At 34.3% G+C, this 17,322-nt stretch overlaps 1 protein-coding gene across 1 annotated transcript in view; it reads right to left on the reverse strand.

The window, feature by feature from the left end:
* The window catches only part of LOC101637853, a 198,411-nt gene that overhangs the window by 152,717 nt on the left and 28,372 nt on the right, over nucleotides 1-17,322 (reverse strand). Inside the window, exons 4-6 of the mRNA XM_004685200.1 lie at nucleotides 14,399-14,489; nucleotides 11,521-11,590; nucleotides 10,460-10,533 (exon numbers count right to left, since the gene is read on the reverse strand). Coding sequence (XP_004685257.1) covers nucleotides 10,460-10,533; nucleotides 11,521-11,590; nucleotides 14,399-14,489 — 235 coding nt within the window. The remainder of the gene's footprint in view (nucleotides 1-10,459; nucleotides 10,534-11,520; nucleotides 11,591-14,398; nucleotides 14,490-17,322) is intronic.

Below are 17,322 nucleotides of genomic sequence, written 5' to 3' on the forward strand. Positions count from 1 at the left end.
AAAAAAAAAAATATATATATATATATAGTATTACAACATATACAGATATATCAGCACATAAAAATACTGTGTGCTGCTGTTTTTAACAAATAGTGTTCTAGACAGAAGAGACAGTATATAAGTCACCACCCTAAAACTTTTCCTTCTTAGTCAAAGTGCTTTCCCACCCCTAAGAGCTTTATAGTTAATTTCCTGATTTTTTTTAATAAACATATGTCTTCCATTTTAAATTAACTTGCCAATGGTACTAAACCTACAGAATATACTTCACTTTGTTTTCTGAATTTGATCTACCAAAATACTTTTGTCTTATTGTTCAACATTGTTTATAAAAGTCAACCATGTTGCTGAATATATATGTATTATACACATTCCTGTGATATTCTCTCCCCTTGGATGTAATTACCACAACTCATTCTTCGTTTTATGCTGATTATTTATGAATGTTTCCCGTTGTTATTATTTGCTATGAGCATTTTGTGTCTTAACTAATCTCTAACAACAAGATATGGGTTATTTATTGTTCATGATATTACTTATAAGGAAAAGTGTGGACAGAGCTAATTCATTTCAGTTGAAGTTACACTGAGTTACACATATCATTATATAGGTTTCAGCTGAACATTCTTGTATGCTCATCCTAAGGTACATGTGCCAGGGCTTCTCCAGAGCTGTATTAGTGAAGAAATAAGTGAAGATATTCACTAGAATATCTCATTGTCTGGGAGCCTGGCAGAAATGCGGATACTTCAGCCCTAACCCAGATCTGCTGAGTCAGAACCCCCATTTTAAAACCAGACTCATCTGCACATATATTTAAGACTGCATGAGTAACACACAGTACAGTGTGAGATGCACTGCTCTGGAGTGTAAGCAAGGAATGTAATCACTGCAATTAAGCTTTTCTTCTCACAGAAAGGTAGGAAAGGTCCCAAAGCAAATAAAATGGAAAAGACATTTTATAAAATGTAAGATTTCCTGATAATATGATGTCACTAGGAAAAAAATATGAAAAATATTGTCAAAAGCAATGTAAATATTTTACTAAGCATTTCCAAAGAATGTTTTTGAAGTTAAAAAGCGAATTTTATGTATAAAGGAATCAAAAAAAGGGATATAAAGCTGAGGAAAGATATAGTAAGACAGTAGAAAAAAGCACTTTGAGCTAATAGAGATCAAGAAAGAAGCAAAGGGCAAAGACAGACCATTTGCAGAAATAAAGACTTATTAAGAGATACTGAATATAGGCTTGATAGAAGTGGACAATAGGAAACTCAATAAAGAGTTTAAAAGAATTATAAATATGATAGATATAGGAAATGGGCAAATAAAGTAACAGAACAAAAATATACTAAAGACATAGGTTAAGAAATAATAACATAAAATAAGATTAGAATCTTCAAATTGAAGGACACACTTTGTATCGGAGGAAACCTGTCACAGTGTGATGTTCACGAAAACATCTCTCAGAAACATTATTAGAATTCAAAATAAAAGCTCTGCAAAGCTAGGCATAAAGAAAAATACATCTATAGAACATAAAGCCACCAAAGAATTACCAACAAAATACTCAAGAAAAATTAGTGTGACATAATATTTGTATCATAGCCTGTATGACACAACAAATAAATAACAAAACCAAAAATTTATGAAGGAAGTCAGCAAATTGTGTGAATGCGTAATTTTAACGTATTTTATAGTCAAGGGAGAAAGTACCATTTGAAATTAGTGCATCACATGATGAAAAACAGTTATTCTGAATGCATAAACATAAAGAAAAAACATAGTTAAACATCTAATAAAATTTACTGAGGGGAAGGCAGAAAAACACACATGCAAATTGCATTACTTTTTTATAGGAGGGAGTGACACATACACAGAAAATGTCTTCCATTTAGGAAACATTAACTGCTATGGAAATTGGCTCCTGTCACAAAGAACTAGAAAAGTGGACAATAATTTTTTTATAAATATACAGTAATTAGGAGATGTGATACACTCCTGAGGCTAGACAAACAGACAAATGAAACAGAAGTGCACACAGAAAAAGCTCTTTGTGGACATTCGGTGTTTGACTAGGTGACCCCGAAGGGCACTGGGTCTTTTCAATAACTGGTCCTATGAGAACTGAGTGTTTCAGTGGCAAGAACACTGTGAGGAATGGGGGAGAAAGGAAACTGAATATTTCTCTCACATCTTACACAAAAGCAATTCCAATTAGCTTAAAAACCCAAATGTAAACACAAAACTTAAAAATTTAGAAGACAATAATGGATGACCTTTACTAGCTAAAATTTTTAAATCTTACAAAGAACATAATTTAAAAGTGGCCATAAAGGTAGTGCTGACTGAATCAATTTTCATTAATCAAAATACACCATAAAGGAGCATACAAAAGACAAGCCACAGAGCCAGAGAAATTTCTTTCACTGCTTCACTGACAAAATTGTAGCTCATAAAATTTTTTGAAGAATTCTTACAACTCAACAAGAAAAAGGAGACAACCCAAAAAGAAAATAAAAAGGACTATGGTTTTTAAAAGAGGAAATTCAAATGATTAAGCATACAAAGTGCTTGAGCTATCATTACCTATCAGAGAAATGGAAGTTAAATTAAAAAAAAAAACAAACATTAGACACTAAATCCAAACTGACTTGCACACATACATGAGTTTCACAATTCCAGAGCCAAGAGCATGTAAAACAATGAGAATGTGTAATTACCACTGCAGGTGTGAATGTGAACCAGCTTCCACCTGAGTACAGTTTGGCATTGCTCAGAAGTTGAAGGCATGTATAACCCAGAATCCAGAAAATTCTCTTCTTGGTACACACCCCAGAGAAACCCGACGCATGTACCTCCATATGGCCCACACCATGTGTAACAGTGAGAAAATGAAACAACCCCCATGCACATCGAGAATAGGCTAAATACTTCATACTGTTTTCCTACTGCGGCGTATTTCTCAGTAGTGACCTCGATCAAGCTGCAGCAGTATGCAGTAGCATGATAAATTACATAGCCAAATCTGAACAAAAATAGTAAGGACACAGAAAATACATGTAGTGCAAATTTATTTATATACAATTTTTAAATGGCATTAAATAATTCACCCATATTCTGGGTGGTACAACTAGAGAGAAAAACAAATGTGGAAATTGTTATCACAAAACTAAACCAGGTCGGTTAATCATTTAAAGAGTATTTGCATTGGGAAGAAATGAGGAGGGGACCACATAACCACCAGGTGCTGACCTCATCTGTGTTTTCCACAAATTCCTACAAGCATATCAGATTGTGCATGTAGAAAAGCAAAGAACAGCTCATACTTCTAATTTCTTCTCCAAGTACCCGGGCCATGGACAGAAGTCAGATTTGAAGTAGCTGGGCTATTATGTTTTAAATTGACTGTCAGACTAAAATTTATTTACCAAAATGTTTACATACCTGAATGTGGACCTAAGTGTTAAAGGCTGCTTTAATTGCTTACAGTTAAGATCTTCAGAAATTAATTTTACTGCTCGTTTAACCACCTTAACTTACTATCCTTGGCTACCATCTTGAAGCTATAAAGTTCCTACTCCCTGAATCTAGTTCCTTCCTTTCACTCATAACTGGAAAAAATGTAGTGTATTTGATGGGACAATTTACAAGGTCTAATAAAATTGAATAAAAATAGTGTAAATCATCTAATATATGATTTGCTTCATATTTCAGAAAGGAAGTGAGTGGGAGAAAACCCTGTGGTTTTCTACCTTCATTGTGATCATTTACTTCATAATTCTGAAAAGCAGATACAAGTATCTTCTACAAAAGAACAACGAGGTTAGTAAGCATAAATCTCCGAACCAAAGTCTTACAGCTAGTAAGTTGCTATGTAGCTGTGACTACAAATTTCCTGTGGCTTTTTATTTCCACTTTCCCCTCTTTAAACATTCGCTGTCATTTACTACATGCCAAGCATTAGCACAGAAGAAGTGAGCACACTGCAACCGCGCCCTGAATCGAAGGCTGCCTGTCAGTATGATAACTGGCAGCAGTGATGAGCACTTGAAAGGTGATGAGTAAGAACTGGGATGTCTTATACCTTAAGCTGACATCCAGATTTAAAAGATTTAGTAAGGGCAAAACATATGTGAAGTATGTTACTATTCATATTCATATTGATTACATATTGAAATGATAAATCTTGTGACATGTTAGGTTACTTTTAAATTATGTTAAAAATCTATTTCACCTGTTCTCTTAACTTTTGCAATGTGAGCACTAGACAAACTTAAATGATTAGGTTTCACACATTATTTATATTATATATCATGGACCAAAAGATGTTCTCTCAACCTATAGACAAATGAATTACCTACCAGTAATTTTATAATGTTGGCATTTCAAGGTAATTTCAAATAAGACAAATCTATAATCTACTGTGGAATATACCTTCCCGCCACCATCAATATTCATTGCCTGTATATATCTTTTGAAATTTCAGAACTTAGCTTAACTAAACTTGGCTGAACACTGATGGCTTTCATTTCCCTGACACAATACATAATAAGCAGGAAGATGCCTGAATTCAAGACATAGTTACTCTTATCATGGATTGGAAACTGCATTTTGTACATCCCTCCAGTATCTCTTAGAGACACGCTGAACACTTTTAATATCATAGCATACATTTCTCTCAGCATGAAAAAATTTGATTGCTTACAATTTGGTACATTAGAAATATTTTTTTCATTTTCCCAAAGAAGATGAGGCAAGCTATGTTTTCAGACAATAAAACACTTCAGTTTTTATGAAACATCTATTAACATGAGCAGTAGGGAATCACACAAGAAAGCTACCTTTCCTAATGTATTGTCATATACAGAAAGAGTGATGCAAAGTAATTTATAATTCAACATGCAGGTTAACACTCAAAAATGTATAAGGCATACTAACATTACTGTAGACTTGCAAGACTGATTGAAAGTGTAATTCTAAAAATTATATACAATACTAAGAAGCACAAAATTAGGGTATATGTAATCATATACCCCAAAACTCAAAAATCGTATAACTTCACGCTACCCTTTGGTACATAATATTGTGCAAATCAAAAAATACTCATTTTATAAGCCCATCCTACACTGAATCATTGTTTTGCCTTAAAATTTCACAATTTTATAGTTCAAAGAAAAAAGCAGTGGTAAATAAAAACACAACATGAACATACACAAAGCAGTACTATAAAATGGAACAAAGAACTGAGAAAGAAACTCTTGACACTTGGCAGATGAATGAATGGCAAGCGTCTGGTGACTTCTTTCTCATTTGTTTCTCTGAGAGATGGGGAAAACTACACTAGCTGTGAGTGAAAATCCCTAAGAATCAAAGAAGACAACATATAAAAAGAAACTTATGACCAGAAAAGTGCAATAAAAATTATTCTAATATTATATTAAGAACAAATGTATTACATAATTTTTTTTCTAAATATCTAGCTATCAATTAACATTTGGGTTAGTTATTGTAATTTGCCATTGTGGAAAAGAAGCAACAAAATGTATATATTTTAAGTATCATAAATTTCAACTGTTCAAATAAATTTAGAATCACCTTTACATATATTAATAACTGATATGATTAACAACAAAAGAGAAATGTTTCTGGGAGGCTATTTGAGGATTACAGTAGAGTTTTTGGAGTGAGATGGCTATGGAATTAAAAGGGCATGAAGTGACAGTCTCAGTGTACGCAGGCACCCACTACCATCGCTCTACCTATTGTGATATAAGACCTGCATAAAACTAAATCTATTAAAAATGCTTATATTTTACTTTTAAAGATTTATTTATTTATGCATACAGAACTGGGGTACAGGCCAGAGGTGCAGGGGCGGTGAGAGGACTCACCAGACACAGAGTGGGGAGCAGGACAGGCAGATCGTCGAAGCACATTGCTGAGGGGAGCAGCGGCCGCGCAATGTGGGTCACCTCTGGGGCAGGGATTGAACTCTCACTGAAGGGGCTGCAGCCAACTTGCAGTGCTGAGTCCTTGCTCACTGCACCACCAGGGAGGGCCCTTACTTTGTTTTTAAATAAACTTTTTTGTTTCTCAGCTGGGCTGAGATTCTTCCTTCTTCCTTCAGCTGTCTTCAAATAATGTTTCAGAAGGTAGGAAGAAGGATTCTCATTTTTCCTTCTTTGACACTAAGTGCACAGGAAAGAACTGTGAGCTCCCTAAATCCAGATGTCATGCCCTAGCCCTCGATATGACAGTATTTTTGATTGGGTCTTTGGGAGTTAGGAAGTTTAGATGTGGATTACAGAGGTAGGGGCCTCATGATGTGTAAGGAGAAAGGTCCACTGAATTTGCATTCTAAGAAAAGGGTATAGAGAAAAAACTGAAATTCATAAATGCAGGCTCTACTATGAGACACTGTCACATGTTCCATATTTATACTCTTTAAAAATAAAATTCATGGAATACTTCTTAAAATACAGATAGATAAGTAGTTAGGTTGGTCGAGATAGATAGATGGTAGATAGATATAGAAGGAAGACAGATGCTTTCATCCAGGTCAGCCATGTTCTAAAATTTATCTTTTAATTGTTAGCTACCATTTTATGTGTTTGGTGACCAAAAGTCCTTTCTTGCACAGTGTTTCAGTATATTCTCAAAGATACACATAGCTACATTTTTTTCAGCTATATTTTTTATTCAAAATAATAAACAGAAAATTTGAGTTTCATGGGTAAAAATATTTATCCTAATAAATTAGAAGATTTTCCTCATTGATTAGAAAACATAAATATGAAAACTGGCACTGGTCTATTAAAAAACAAAATAGCAAAATCTTCATTCATCTAACAAAATATAGTGAGCCCTACCTATCTATGTGCCAGGCATTGCTCTGGACCCAAGGGACTTAGCAGTGAATAAATAAGTGAAGACTATCTGCCTTCACAGAGATTATATTACCACAAAAGGAGGCAGACAAAGCAAAGTGAGTAAAATAGTCAATGCCCAGTAGTCTTAAGTGTTAGAGAGCGAATAAAGCAGGAGCGGCAGATGGGCTCAGTTGTATGTTGTTAATATGACAAGTCAGTGGACATGGTCTCAGTGGTAAAGAGCAGTTTGACCAAAGCTTGAAAGTGAAGGACTGAAGCCAGTGACCGCTAAGGGAAAGAACTTTGCAGGTAAAATAAGAATCTGTACAATTTGTGTGAGTTCCATGCACCAGGTTTGAAGTGCCTAATGGAAATCTAGATCTCCGCCCGCCTTTCTAGTGGTGCAATGAGTTCAACTGCAGCACTACGAAGCTATCTGCAGCCACTGCAGAATGAGTTCAGGCCCCAGCCAGAGAGCTGACCCACATGGCTCAGCAGATCTCGCCTCTCTCACCCAATGCTCCCATCAGCAGTGTATTTCATTACATCTTCCTCTTATGTTCCCCACTCTGTTTCTGGTGAATCCTCTCACACACATACCCCACATCTCTGGCCTATACCCCAGTTCTTACATACATAAATAAATAAATATTTAAAAAAAAAAGAAGTCTAGATGGAACTATTTACTAAGAAACTAACTTTGGCTGGAGTTTGGTTTTGAAAAAAACAGATTGAGAAATACATTCGTGCTTTAGCATGTGAGTGATATTTTAATTTATGAACTAAAAAAAATAACAAGAAAATGATTGCAATTACAGAGGAATTTCAAAAATTTGATCCCCACACCTCTTGTAACATTGAGGGATCCAACAAAAAGTAATAATGTTGACTCTACAGTGCAATCTGGTTGAATAATAGTGATCTTCCAGGTGAGATCTGGGCAATACTTTAGAGAGTTCTAGGTCACAAATATCAAAATAAAAGGCTTCTGCCCAGCAGAATAAAAAAATAAATAAACATTGCTAAAATGAAAAGAGAGCCTAATAAATGGGAAAAGATACAAACCATGTATCTGACAAGCGTTCTATATCCAAGAAGCATAAACAATGCATACAACTTACCAACCATAACACAGAATATGATTTAATACAAATGGCCAGTGAGTTTACACAGGCGATTCACCAAAGAAGACATAGGTGGCCAATAGACAAAGGGAAGATGTCCTACCTCATCAATCATCAAGGAAATGCAAATGAAAACCACAATGACATTTCACCTTACTCCAATTAGAATGACTGTTATCCAAAAAAAATCGAGAAATAATGAAAACTGATGAGGATGTAGAGAATAGGAAACCTTTCATACACTATAGGTGGGAATATAATTGATGCAGCCACTTTGGAAAACAGTATGGTACTTCCTCAAAATACTAAAAATAGATATTCCATATCAGGCAGCAATTCCACTTCTTGATATTTATTCAGAAAATGCAAAAACACTAACTAAAAGGGAAATATCACCCCTTTATTTACTACAACACTATAGTAGCCAAGACTCAGGGATGGATAAAAGGATTAAGATGTTGGCATATATCACTCATGTTATATTACTCAGTCACAAAAAAGGCAAACTCTAACCACCTGCAAAAGCATGGATAGACCTCAAGAGAGTTATGCTAGGTTAAATACTTGAAAGAAAATTATAGAATGATTTCACTTATGTGTGGATTATGAAGAAAAAAAAAAGCAGTAAAACAAGACAAAACCCCTCAGACTGACAACAGTATGATGGGTATCAGAGGAGAGTGAGGCGAGAATAACGTGATGGGTGATGACAGGACACTCAGTGTTGTATGTGATGTAAAATATACAGTTGTTAGGGTGAAAAAATGTACCCCTGAAACTGGTAAATAAGTATTACTTCAATAAAAAAAAAGGGAAATCTCAGAGCCACAGTTCATTACAATTAACTAGAATAATGCCAATGTCTTCAGTTTTAGTCATGGGCCTATATTTCTTAAAAAGACAAGGCTCCAAACAATGTAGGATTCATACTTTCATACATAATACAATACAATATAGCATAAGGTAATATAGTGTAATATTACATATTATGTATAGTACATATAGCAAAATGTATTTTAGTCAAATGGGTAGAAATCATTACTCTGTCCTAATCTCCATGTTCTAATTTCCATCCCTTTTTTCTTAAATAATATTTTATTTATTCTAAAAAAAAGTAAGCAATTTTAATTTCACAGTCTAATATGTTACTGTTTGCCCTCGAGAAAATTATAAAACCTACATTCTCCCACAGTTTAAGCTGGATTTTGCTATCAAATATACCTCAGCAGTCGTGTCAACATTCAGCAAAGCTATAACTTACTATACATTTATAAGACTGATGTGGGGAAAGCTTTGTTGTGCAAATTTTTAGCCTGTGGCCTTAAAGTAAACTAAAAATTAATAAGCTCTAAAAAAATGGGTTCAATATTCCTCACCCAAGACACAAAGTCAGGACCACACTTTACTCCAAAAAAAAAAAAAATCAGTATTTTTCACATTTTACTACTGACTTATATAAAATAAAGTACTGACCACAAACCTAATGTTGCAATGATTAAAGAGTGGTTTGGTTGAAAACAAAATGAGTATCAAGAATATTAGCTATTAAAACTGTCTGCCCATTGGACTCTACAACATTGACAAACTGTTGGCAGTATCTGCTTCTTCACACACACATGCCATCTAAATTCAACTGAGATCCACAAATTATTCCATTATCCTTCACCCTCAAATTATCTGACCAAGCCTTAAAGAAATTTAAATATGGAACAATATAACAGGCTTACTGCACATTCTTAAGATTCTACTGCCATATACACAAATATTAATAATTTAGGTGAATACAGGTTAGATTATTAATAGTCTGTTTCATGAGCCTCCACTTAATGCTTAAATTCTTCTAATATAATCTAAGCAAATAATGCTGATAAAATTGTAGTTGAATAAAGGAACTTTTATGCGAGAATCCTTTAAGAACCCAAGAAGGAGTTTTCAAAAATTTCTTCTAAAATCAATCACTTTCTCCACAAAAAAAAAAAAAAAAGAGTTCTCTTAATGACAGCCTGAAGCTCAAGAAAATGAGTAACAAGTTAGAAAGAGGGAGAACAACGAAATAGTTTCTTTGAATCAATAGCCCTCTAGGTCTTCAAGTACTCAACCAAGCTCCAAAGAGTTTCTCATTCACACGTAAGGGAATTTAAAGAATCGTCTATATTTCTTTTGAAGAATTACGTATTTTTCAAAACAAAATAAACAATAAAGAAACTTTCTAAATTACAAGGATTTATTCTTAACATTTCCCAAAACCTTCAATAGTCACACACATTTTAAAAATCAATGTCTCAAATGCAAATTAAAAATGAAAATTATTAGTAGTTGTTTCTGAAATCCTTTTTTTTTTTTTTTTGGCACAGTATTTGAAGTGAAAGGAAAGAGAAAGGACTATTCAATCCTAAATGTTTGATTTTAATGAAAAATATTAAGAAGCACTATGTTGCTACTAATATACGCAATGGTACTCACCCTTCCCCTTCAGAAGTCGCGTGGGAGAGATCTTGATGGATTGCAAACTGGGCAAGAAATGTGAGTCCAAAATTCTGTTTGAAAAACATAAAGTTAGAACTTTGAATGATTAAGTAGCCTCTATTTTGTAACACAAACTTTCAAGGCTTGTAAAATAGGCTTGGCTGCTAATCACAGCACGTATTTCCTATCAACGTAGAGCACAATTATTGTGTGCTCAGTCCTCTAAGGAATAATAGTACCTAGTAGGTCCTACATAAACATTTATACTTGAATAAAAACAAAACAAACAATACCAAAGTTGGTTGGCTCAGGGCACAGGTGCTTCCCAAGCAAAAATGCTAACAAAAATTCGAAAAATGATCAAGTGTATTTATCTATGTCTTTTCTGTTTTGAAAGTAATTTTAAGTAGTGTTTTCTTGTCATGTCTCAAGGAACTTCAGCCAAGCCAACTGAATCAAAAACCAGAAACCATGGAGAAACTTTTAAAAATGTAAATAAGAAAAAGGAAAAGATTGGAAATTACCCCTAATTCATCACAATAATTTCCTAGCAATAATCACAACACCTAGATGCTTATTTGGGTCAGAAGATACTCTGAGCCTCTTACACATCTTACTGAATTTATTTCTCACAAGCCTTTGGGTATCTACTGTTATTTATACCCATTTCATAATTTAATAAATTCTAAAGTTTAGAGATAAAGATATATATATTTAAGATTATCTCAGTAAAAAAAATAGGTGGAATCAGAGTTTTCATCCAGGCAGTAGAACCTCAAGAACTAAGCTCTCTATTACTCCTTTAGGTTGTTTTTCATTTCATAATTAGCATAAGTAATATATTCCATATATTTTTTTGTTTATGTGTACACATATGTACATGACCTTTTCAGCTAATTTTTTCCAAATTTTGAACAGTTTCATATATATGTGAAATATAGGGAAAGCAAAGGATCAGACAGAATCAAGCCAATAACAAATCCTAAAAGCTTTACTGCAGAATTGAGACTACCAGCAGGGGAAGAGAAAGACGGAAGCAGGCCATGGAAGGGCCTCACGTGACTGTGGTAGACAACTACAGGTGCCTTAGGGGTGAGTGTGGTGTAGTAACAGTTGAAAGGTGTGATCCTGTAGTTGTGATTTATACACAGAGTGATAAGACAATGTTCCCCCAATGAAAAGAAAAGACATTCCAGAATTTATTTGCACGCCACAGGAATAAAGTCAAGAAATAGTAATCAGTCATAACTTGCTTTGCTTTTCTCTATATGGTCTATAGTTAAGCATTATTTAAATGTCTAAGTTGGAAACATTAACAGAATTTTTAATGATTCCCTATTAATGAAAAATCCTGATAGAAGTAAGTTACAATTCATCCACTTTAGCAAAATGTTTTACAAATATTAAAGTAAATGGCAGAGCTGTTTCAAGAAAAATGTAATAATACCCTCATTCTATTATTAAATTGATCAGAATGGCCTAAATACAACTTGTGATATAACACAAAAATTACCACTGTGCATAAAACTAGGGGAAGTAGTTCAGGTTCACTTGACCAAACTAGAACATGCATACACAGAAATGTAGCACCATGCCTTTAAATGTACCAATATCATCAGTTAAAAGTGCTAATAAATAAGTGAATAATAAATACATTTCTTTGATGGAAAATTAACATTTAGAGTGCACTCACATTTATCATTATTGTCACAAAAGTGTGTTAATGAGTGATAATAAATCTTTGAAGTTAGGACTCAAGAGTACAATGAAGAACTTCACTTCTTTAAACTTAAATTTGAAAATGCAGAAGTATTCGATTTTGTTTTCCCTCTGCAAGCCAAACAGAGAAATTGGGGGAAAAGAAGAAATCATACATTTAAAAATTCGATCATATTTCTTTATGCTTCATCAAGGAGATTTGCTTTGTTAGACCAGTATTTATGATCTACCTACAAATACTATGTGTCACTCTGAAAATTAGTATTCTTCAAGGCATCTTCCAGGGAATGGTGAATGGTTCTCTTTATATAGAACTTCTCTCATAGGGTTCTGTTTGTCTTGAACAGAAGACATCCAAGCGTCTCACCAAAAGTTAAGCAATTTATGCCAATTCATCCTAGAGTTCGTGCCTGCATAGTTTGTAATCCCTTACTTGATTTTTGATTTATTCTATTTTTCTTTCTGTTGCTTATATTCTCATTGCTAAATGTCCTTATCTTCATGATGAAATAGATCTCAACAGAAGCTTTAGTCTAGTGACATTTTATTTGTCTAGTTAAGCACAGATTTTCTAAAAGCCTGAGTCACAGGTCCCTAAACACATATTTGTCTTTCCTCCACATCCCATCACACTTTTAACATTAATGAAATGAAGCTAACTGCTCAGGAAGGAAACAAGTCACTGCCACAAGCTCGCTATAAATAAAGAAAAGGCCGCCCAGGTGGATTGAAGTTCAGGCTTTATGTGCCCTGCCTATCACTGGAAGTGCATGCATTTGCTCTGAATTTCAAAGGGTGTTGATCTTCCTCATTAAGCTGGACATGTTTTCATTAAAAATGGGAAGTTAGAGTGCCAAGAGACCTTTATCTTCCACCAGATGCAGAAAAAAGCAATTCTTTGGGAATATTCAACTCTACTAAGAAAGGCAAACTTTAAGAGATTATACCTGATTGGATTTATTTTTAATGAGTGCTCCACTTTGTCCCTAAGTCATTATTATCCTTCCTAGAATTATGGGCTCCATCTAAATATACTGAAGATGATTAAGTTTTGAAATGAGTTCAGTTATCTTTTCTAGTTATTAAAAGTTTACTGGAAATTCTAAACTACTTAGCTAAATTTGTTTAGCAACTACTCTCTCAACATCTATCATTCAATTTGGCCAACCTGGGTCTTGGGCTAAATTAAGTAAAGGCAGAAAGGAAATTTTTAAACTGGTAAATTCCCAATACAATCACTTTTTTCCATTGGAATGAATATCATCACTGATGGAAAAAACAACAACAACTCAGCAGTGAAGCTGTAAACATACTCCACTCTTCCAGACTTGAATAACATATTATATTTAAGCCAAGAAACTGGCTACTTGCAAGGGTGAATCTTGTCCTGCTGAGCTCAGATCACAAGAAAAATTGTGAAAGACTTACGACTTTCCTTTTATCTTTCTTTGTATCTATGGCAAGACTTTCTCAATTTCTATTATTTTTAAATGTGAATTACCTCAAATTTCTGACCATGTTATATAATGAATTAACATAAAACAGGCCACTGAAAATCTCATCTTAACAAAGCAGTATTTATATTCTCCAAGTATAAATGTTGCTATACAATGTGCTGAAGGGCCTTTAAAGGGTCTAGCTATAGCGTTGGGACCAATAATTTTAAACACAATTATAAAGGTTTATAGAAGATGGTGATGCTAAAAATTGCAATAATTCAGGATAGTAACTGACCCATCTCACAACATCTTTGGAAAGAATATGCAAAGCTCAAATCCCTGCCTTAAAACTAGGCTCTGTGAGATCAGCCTCACCTTCTGCTAGCAAAAGACTAAAGTTTAAATTATTGAATTAAAAAAGAAAAAATACAACTTAACTCTGCTCCATAATTGCTGCAGATGAGTTGTTAAAATTCCAAACTTATATAATATTATCATAAAATATGGCATTTTTCTCAAGAAAGCCACAAATTGGATTGAGCTTATGCACTGTAAAACCCAGATGGTTTCCTTAACTACTCAGACATCCTCCAGTTCAAAAGTTAATTGAACTGAAAACTAAAATTTCGATAATTGATATGCTTTGAGGGGCTCAAACAGAAGGATAAATTAGCCTTGTGCATGGGGTGTTAATAGACTTGAGAACCCATTAACAATTGGTCAGGGAATATTGGCAAAGCAGAAGTATATATTTTCAGGTTAACTATTTACACATTACCTGGGCTTCAAAGGGTGGTGGTACTTTCCTTTCTCCATTTTTTTACTCACTGTTTCAATATCAGTTAGTATTTCACCCAGCTTAACTTGTTCTGGAATTGAAAAAAAAAAAAAACTAATTGTATACCATAAGTGTTCAAGTTCTAAGTGTATTTTTCAAATTAAATTGCAAATCACAGATTTTTTAATAACAAGAGGTTAGTAGTAATTTTTCCAAAAAATTACTAACACAAAGATACTCTAAAAACACATTCGACTGGTTTTTATCACCCCATGCTCCTTAGATGTTTTGCAATTACTAAAATTTAGGACTGAAAGTAAAGAGTAAATGAACTGCATATATCAGAAAAGAGATAGCTCCCAGAGAAATGTCTGCAACAGCACAGCACATACCAATGAATACAAACAGCCTCCTTTACACACATCACCATTACTATCAGCAGCAGCATCAGGATGGTTACTATGCATATGAGAACCTGCTATTTTAAAATAATTTAGCAATCATTAGTTAGTGTAAGTAAAAACAGTGAGTGTTCCAAAAAAACTCATCCATTTGCTAAGAAGTTAAGACTGAAGTCCAGAAACAGCAAGGTCCTACTTAAAAAAAAGTTAGGAGTCTAAAGAGAATTTTACATAATTGCTTAAAGTACCTATTACTTTCTATTTTGTACAACTTATATTTAGTTTAAAACATAACATAATATGTAGTCATTTATCAATTAAGCATCTTCTAGTACTAATATTAAAGATATTAATTATCTTAAAGTTCCAGAGGACCTATGAAGCACTTTGTTTTAGAAAAATTTACAAAGTAGTACAAAGTAGTTGGTTTCTAAATGCTAACAAATAGAACAGTTGACAGCATTAGGTAATTCAGAATTCAATTATATAACATGAATTATGAATATTTTGGAAAAATGGAAAGTGTTAATATTTATTTTTAATAAACTACCAGCTGTATTAATTAGCATTCCCATAAATTACCTCACTTAAAGCTCAGTACATGTGATGGTGTCTCTTTGGGGGAGGGGTTAAGATGATCCCCTTTGACACACCAAACAGCAGTTTTAGAAAGAGAGGAGCCAGGGCTCAAAATCTACATCCCTCTGAGTTTATGTTCACTCTTCATCACTCTGTTCTAGTATCCCTCAGAAATCCATGGAGTCTCAGGGGCCAGCTCAGGGAAAGAGGGGAATTTTTGCTTGCTTCCCTTATAAAGAAACTATAGAAATCAAAGATACGTTGTGTAAAGATATATGGTGGGTAGAGAAATAATACATCAAAATGAAGAAGTAGAGAAAGAAGTTGAGTTTGATTTTTTACAATGGAAACATTTAAAATATCTACCATATGCTAAGTGTGTTAATGGCTATATATAGATGATCATATTTTGTTTTCATAACCACTCTGTAAATTAGGCACTATTATCCCCATTTAACAGACTACATTGAAGGAGAGAAATAATGATCCACTTTTCCAAGGATCTGTAACTAGCAGTCAGCAGGGCCCATTTTCTGCATTCTTAATCACTATAATACTCAATATGCAAATTTGCCTACTTTATTTATGTAGGCACTATCCACTTAGTGAGCATTGCTATGCTAACTCCAACAGAGGGAAAGTGTGGAATATGATGATCAATAAACTAGATTTTCGCTCATTATGACTAACAGTGAAAATCACTGCAGAAAGTGAAAGAAAACAAGGACAGAGATGAAAGGTCATCAGATATGCAAAACAAAGAATTAGAAAGTGAATGTGATAATGGTGTTTAAGGAAGTAAAGTTTTCATGAAAGAAAAAAAATGATGAAATTTCAATATAGTAGGAAGACTAGTGACTCTGTATGACAAATCCATTTTTAATCTTTTGAGACATTTTCATAGTGTTTTTCACTGGGGTTGACCCAGTCAACATTCCCACCAACAGTGTAAGAGGACTCCATTTTCACCACAAACTTGTCACCAGAATTTATTTTTCTGGTCTTTTCAAATGGGCCTTACAGGAGTGAGGTGGCAACTCATTGAGATTTTGATTTCTTATCCATGATGATAAGTGATGATGAACAAATTTTCATGTTCCTTTTGGCTATCTGCAAGTCTTCTCTGGAAAAATGCCCACTTAGCTCTTCTGCCATCTTTTAATTATCCTTCTATTGTCTTTTTGTTGAGTTGTATGACTTCGTGATCTTTGATATCAGCCTTTTATCATAAATATGGTTTGAAAATAGTTCCCTCCCTCAGTAGATTGTCTTAATTTTAGCTACAACTTCTCTCACTATGCAGAAGAAACTCCACTCCTGGGTTTCCAATGAATACAAAAACACTAATTCAAAGGGAAACTTACACTCCCATGAGCATTGCAGCACAATTCACAACAGCGAACCTATAGAAACAAAGTGCCCCAAAACAGATCAGTGCATCAGAAAATATAGCATATACACACAAGGAAATACCACCCAGTGATCAAAATGATAAACTCATGCCATTTGTGCCACAGGGGTGGAGGTGGAAAGGGTTATGTTGCACAAACTAAGAAAGAAGAAAAACAAATACCAGATGGTATAATTTATATGTGAAATATAGAGAAAACAAAGGCTCGGGTAAAGCATAATTTAAAAATTAACCCCTGAAGCCTACATATAGTACTGAGGACTCCAGAGGTGGAGGGAGGTGAGGGTGCGAATAAAGCGGGAAGGAGAACAAGGGGACTATGGGTGCTTTGGCAGTGGGTACATGAGCTAGAGGAAAGAGCCACTTTCTCTGAAAAGAAGGCCGCTAAAGGCCCTCCCTGGTGGCGCAGCGGGTTGAAGCACAGTACTGAGAATCTGGACCTCCTTCCGCATGAGTTCGATTCCCGCCTGTCCTGGAGGAGACCACATGGCGTGCCAGACCTCTCCTGACCCGCCCGCTGCTCCCCTCAGCAG

The sequence above is a fragment of the Condylura cristata genome, unplaced genomic scaffold (assembly GCF_000260355.1).
Source record: "Condylura cristata isolate star-nosed mole 26May11 unplaced genomic scaffold, ConCri1.0 scaffold00018, whole genome shotgun sequence".
Lineage (NCBI taxonomy): Eukaryota > Metazoa > Chordata > Mammalia > Eulipotyphla > Talpidae > Condylura > Condylura cristata.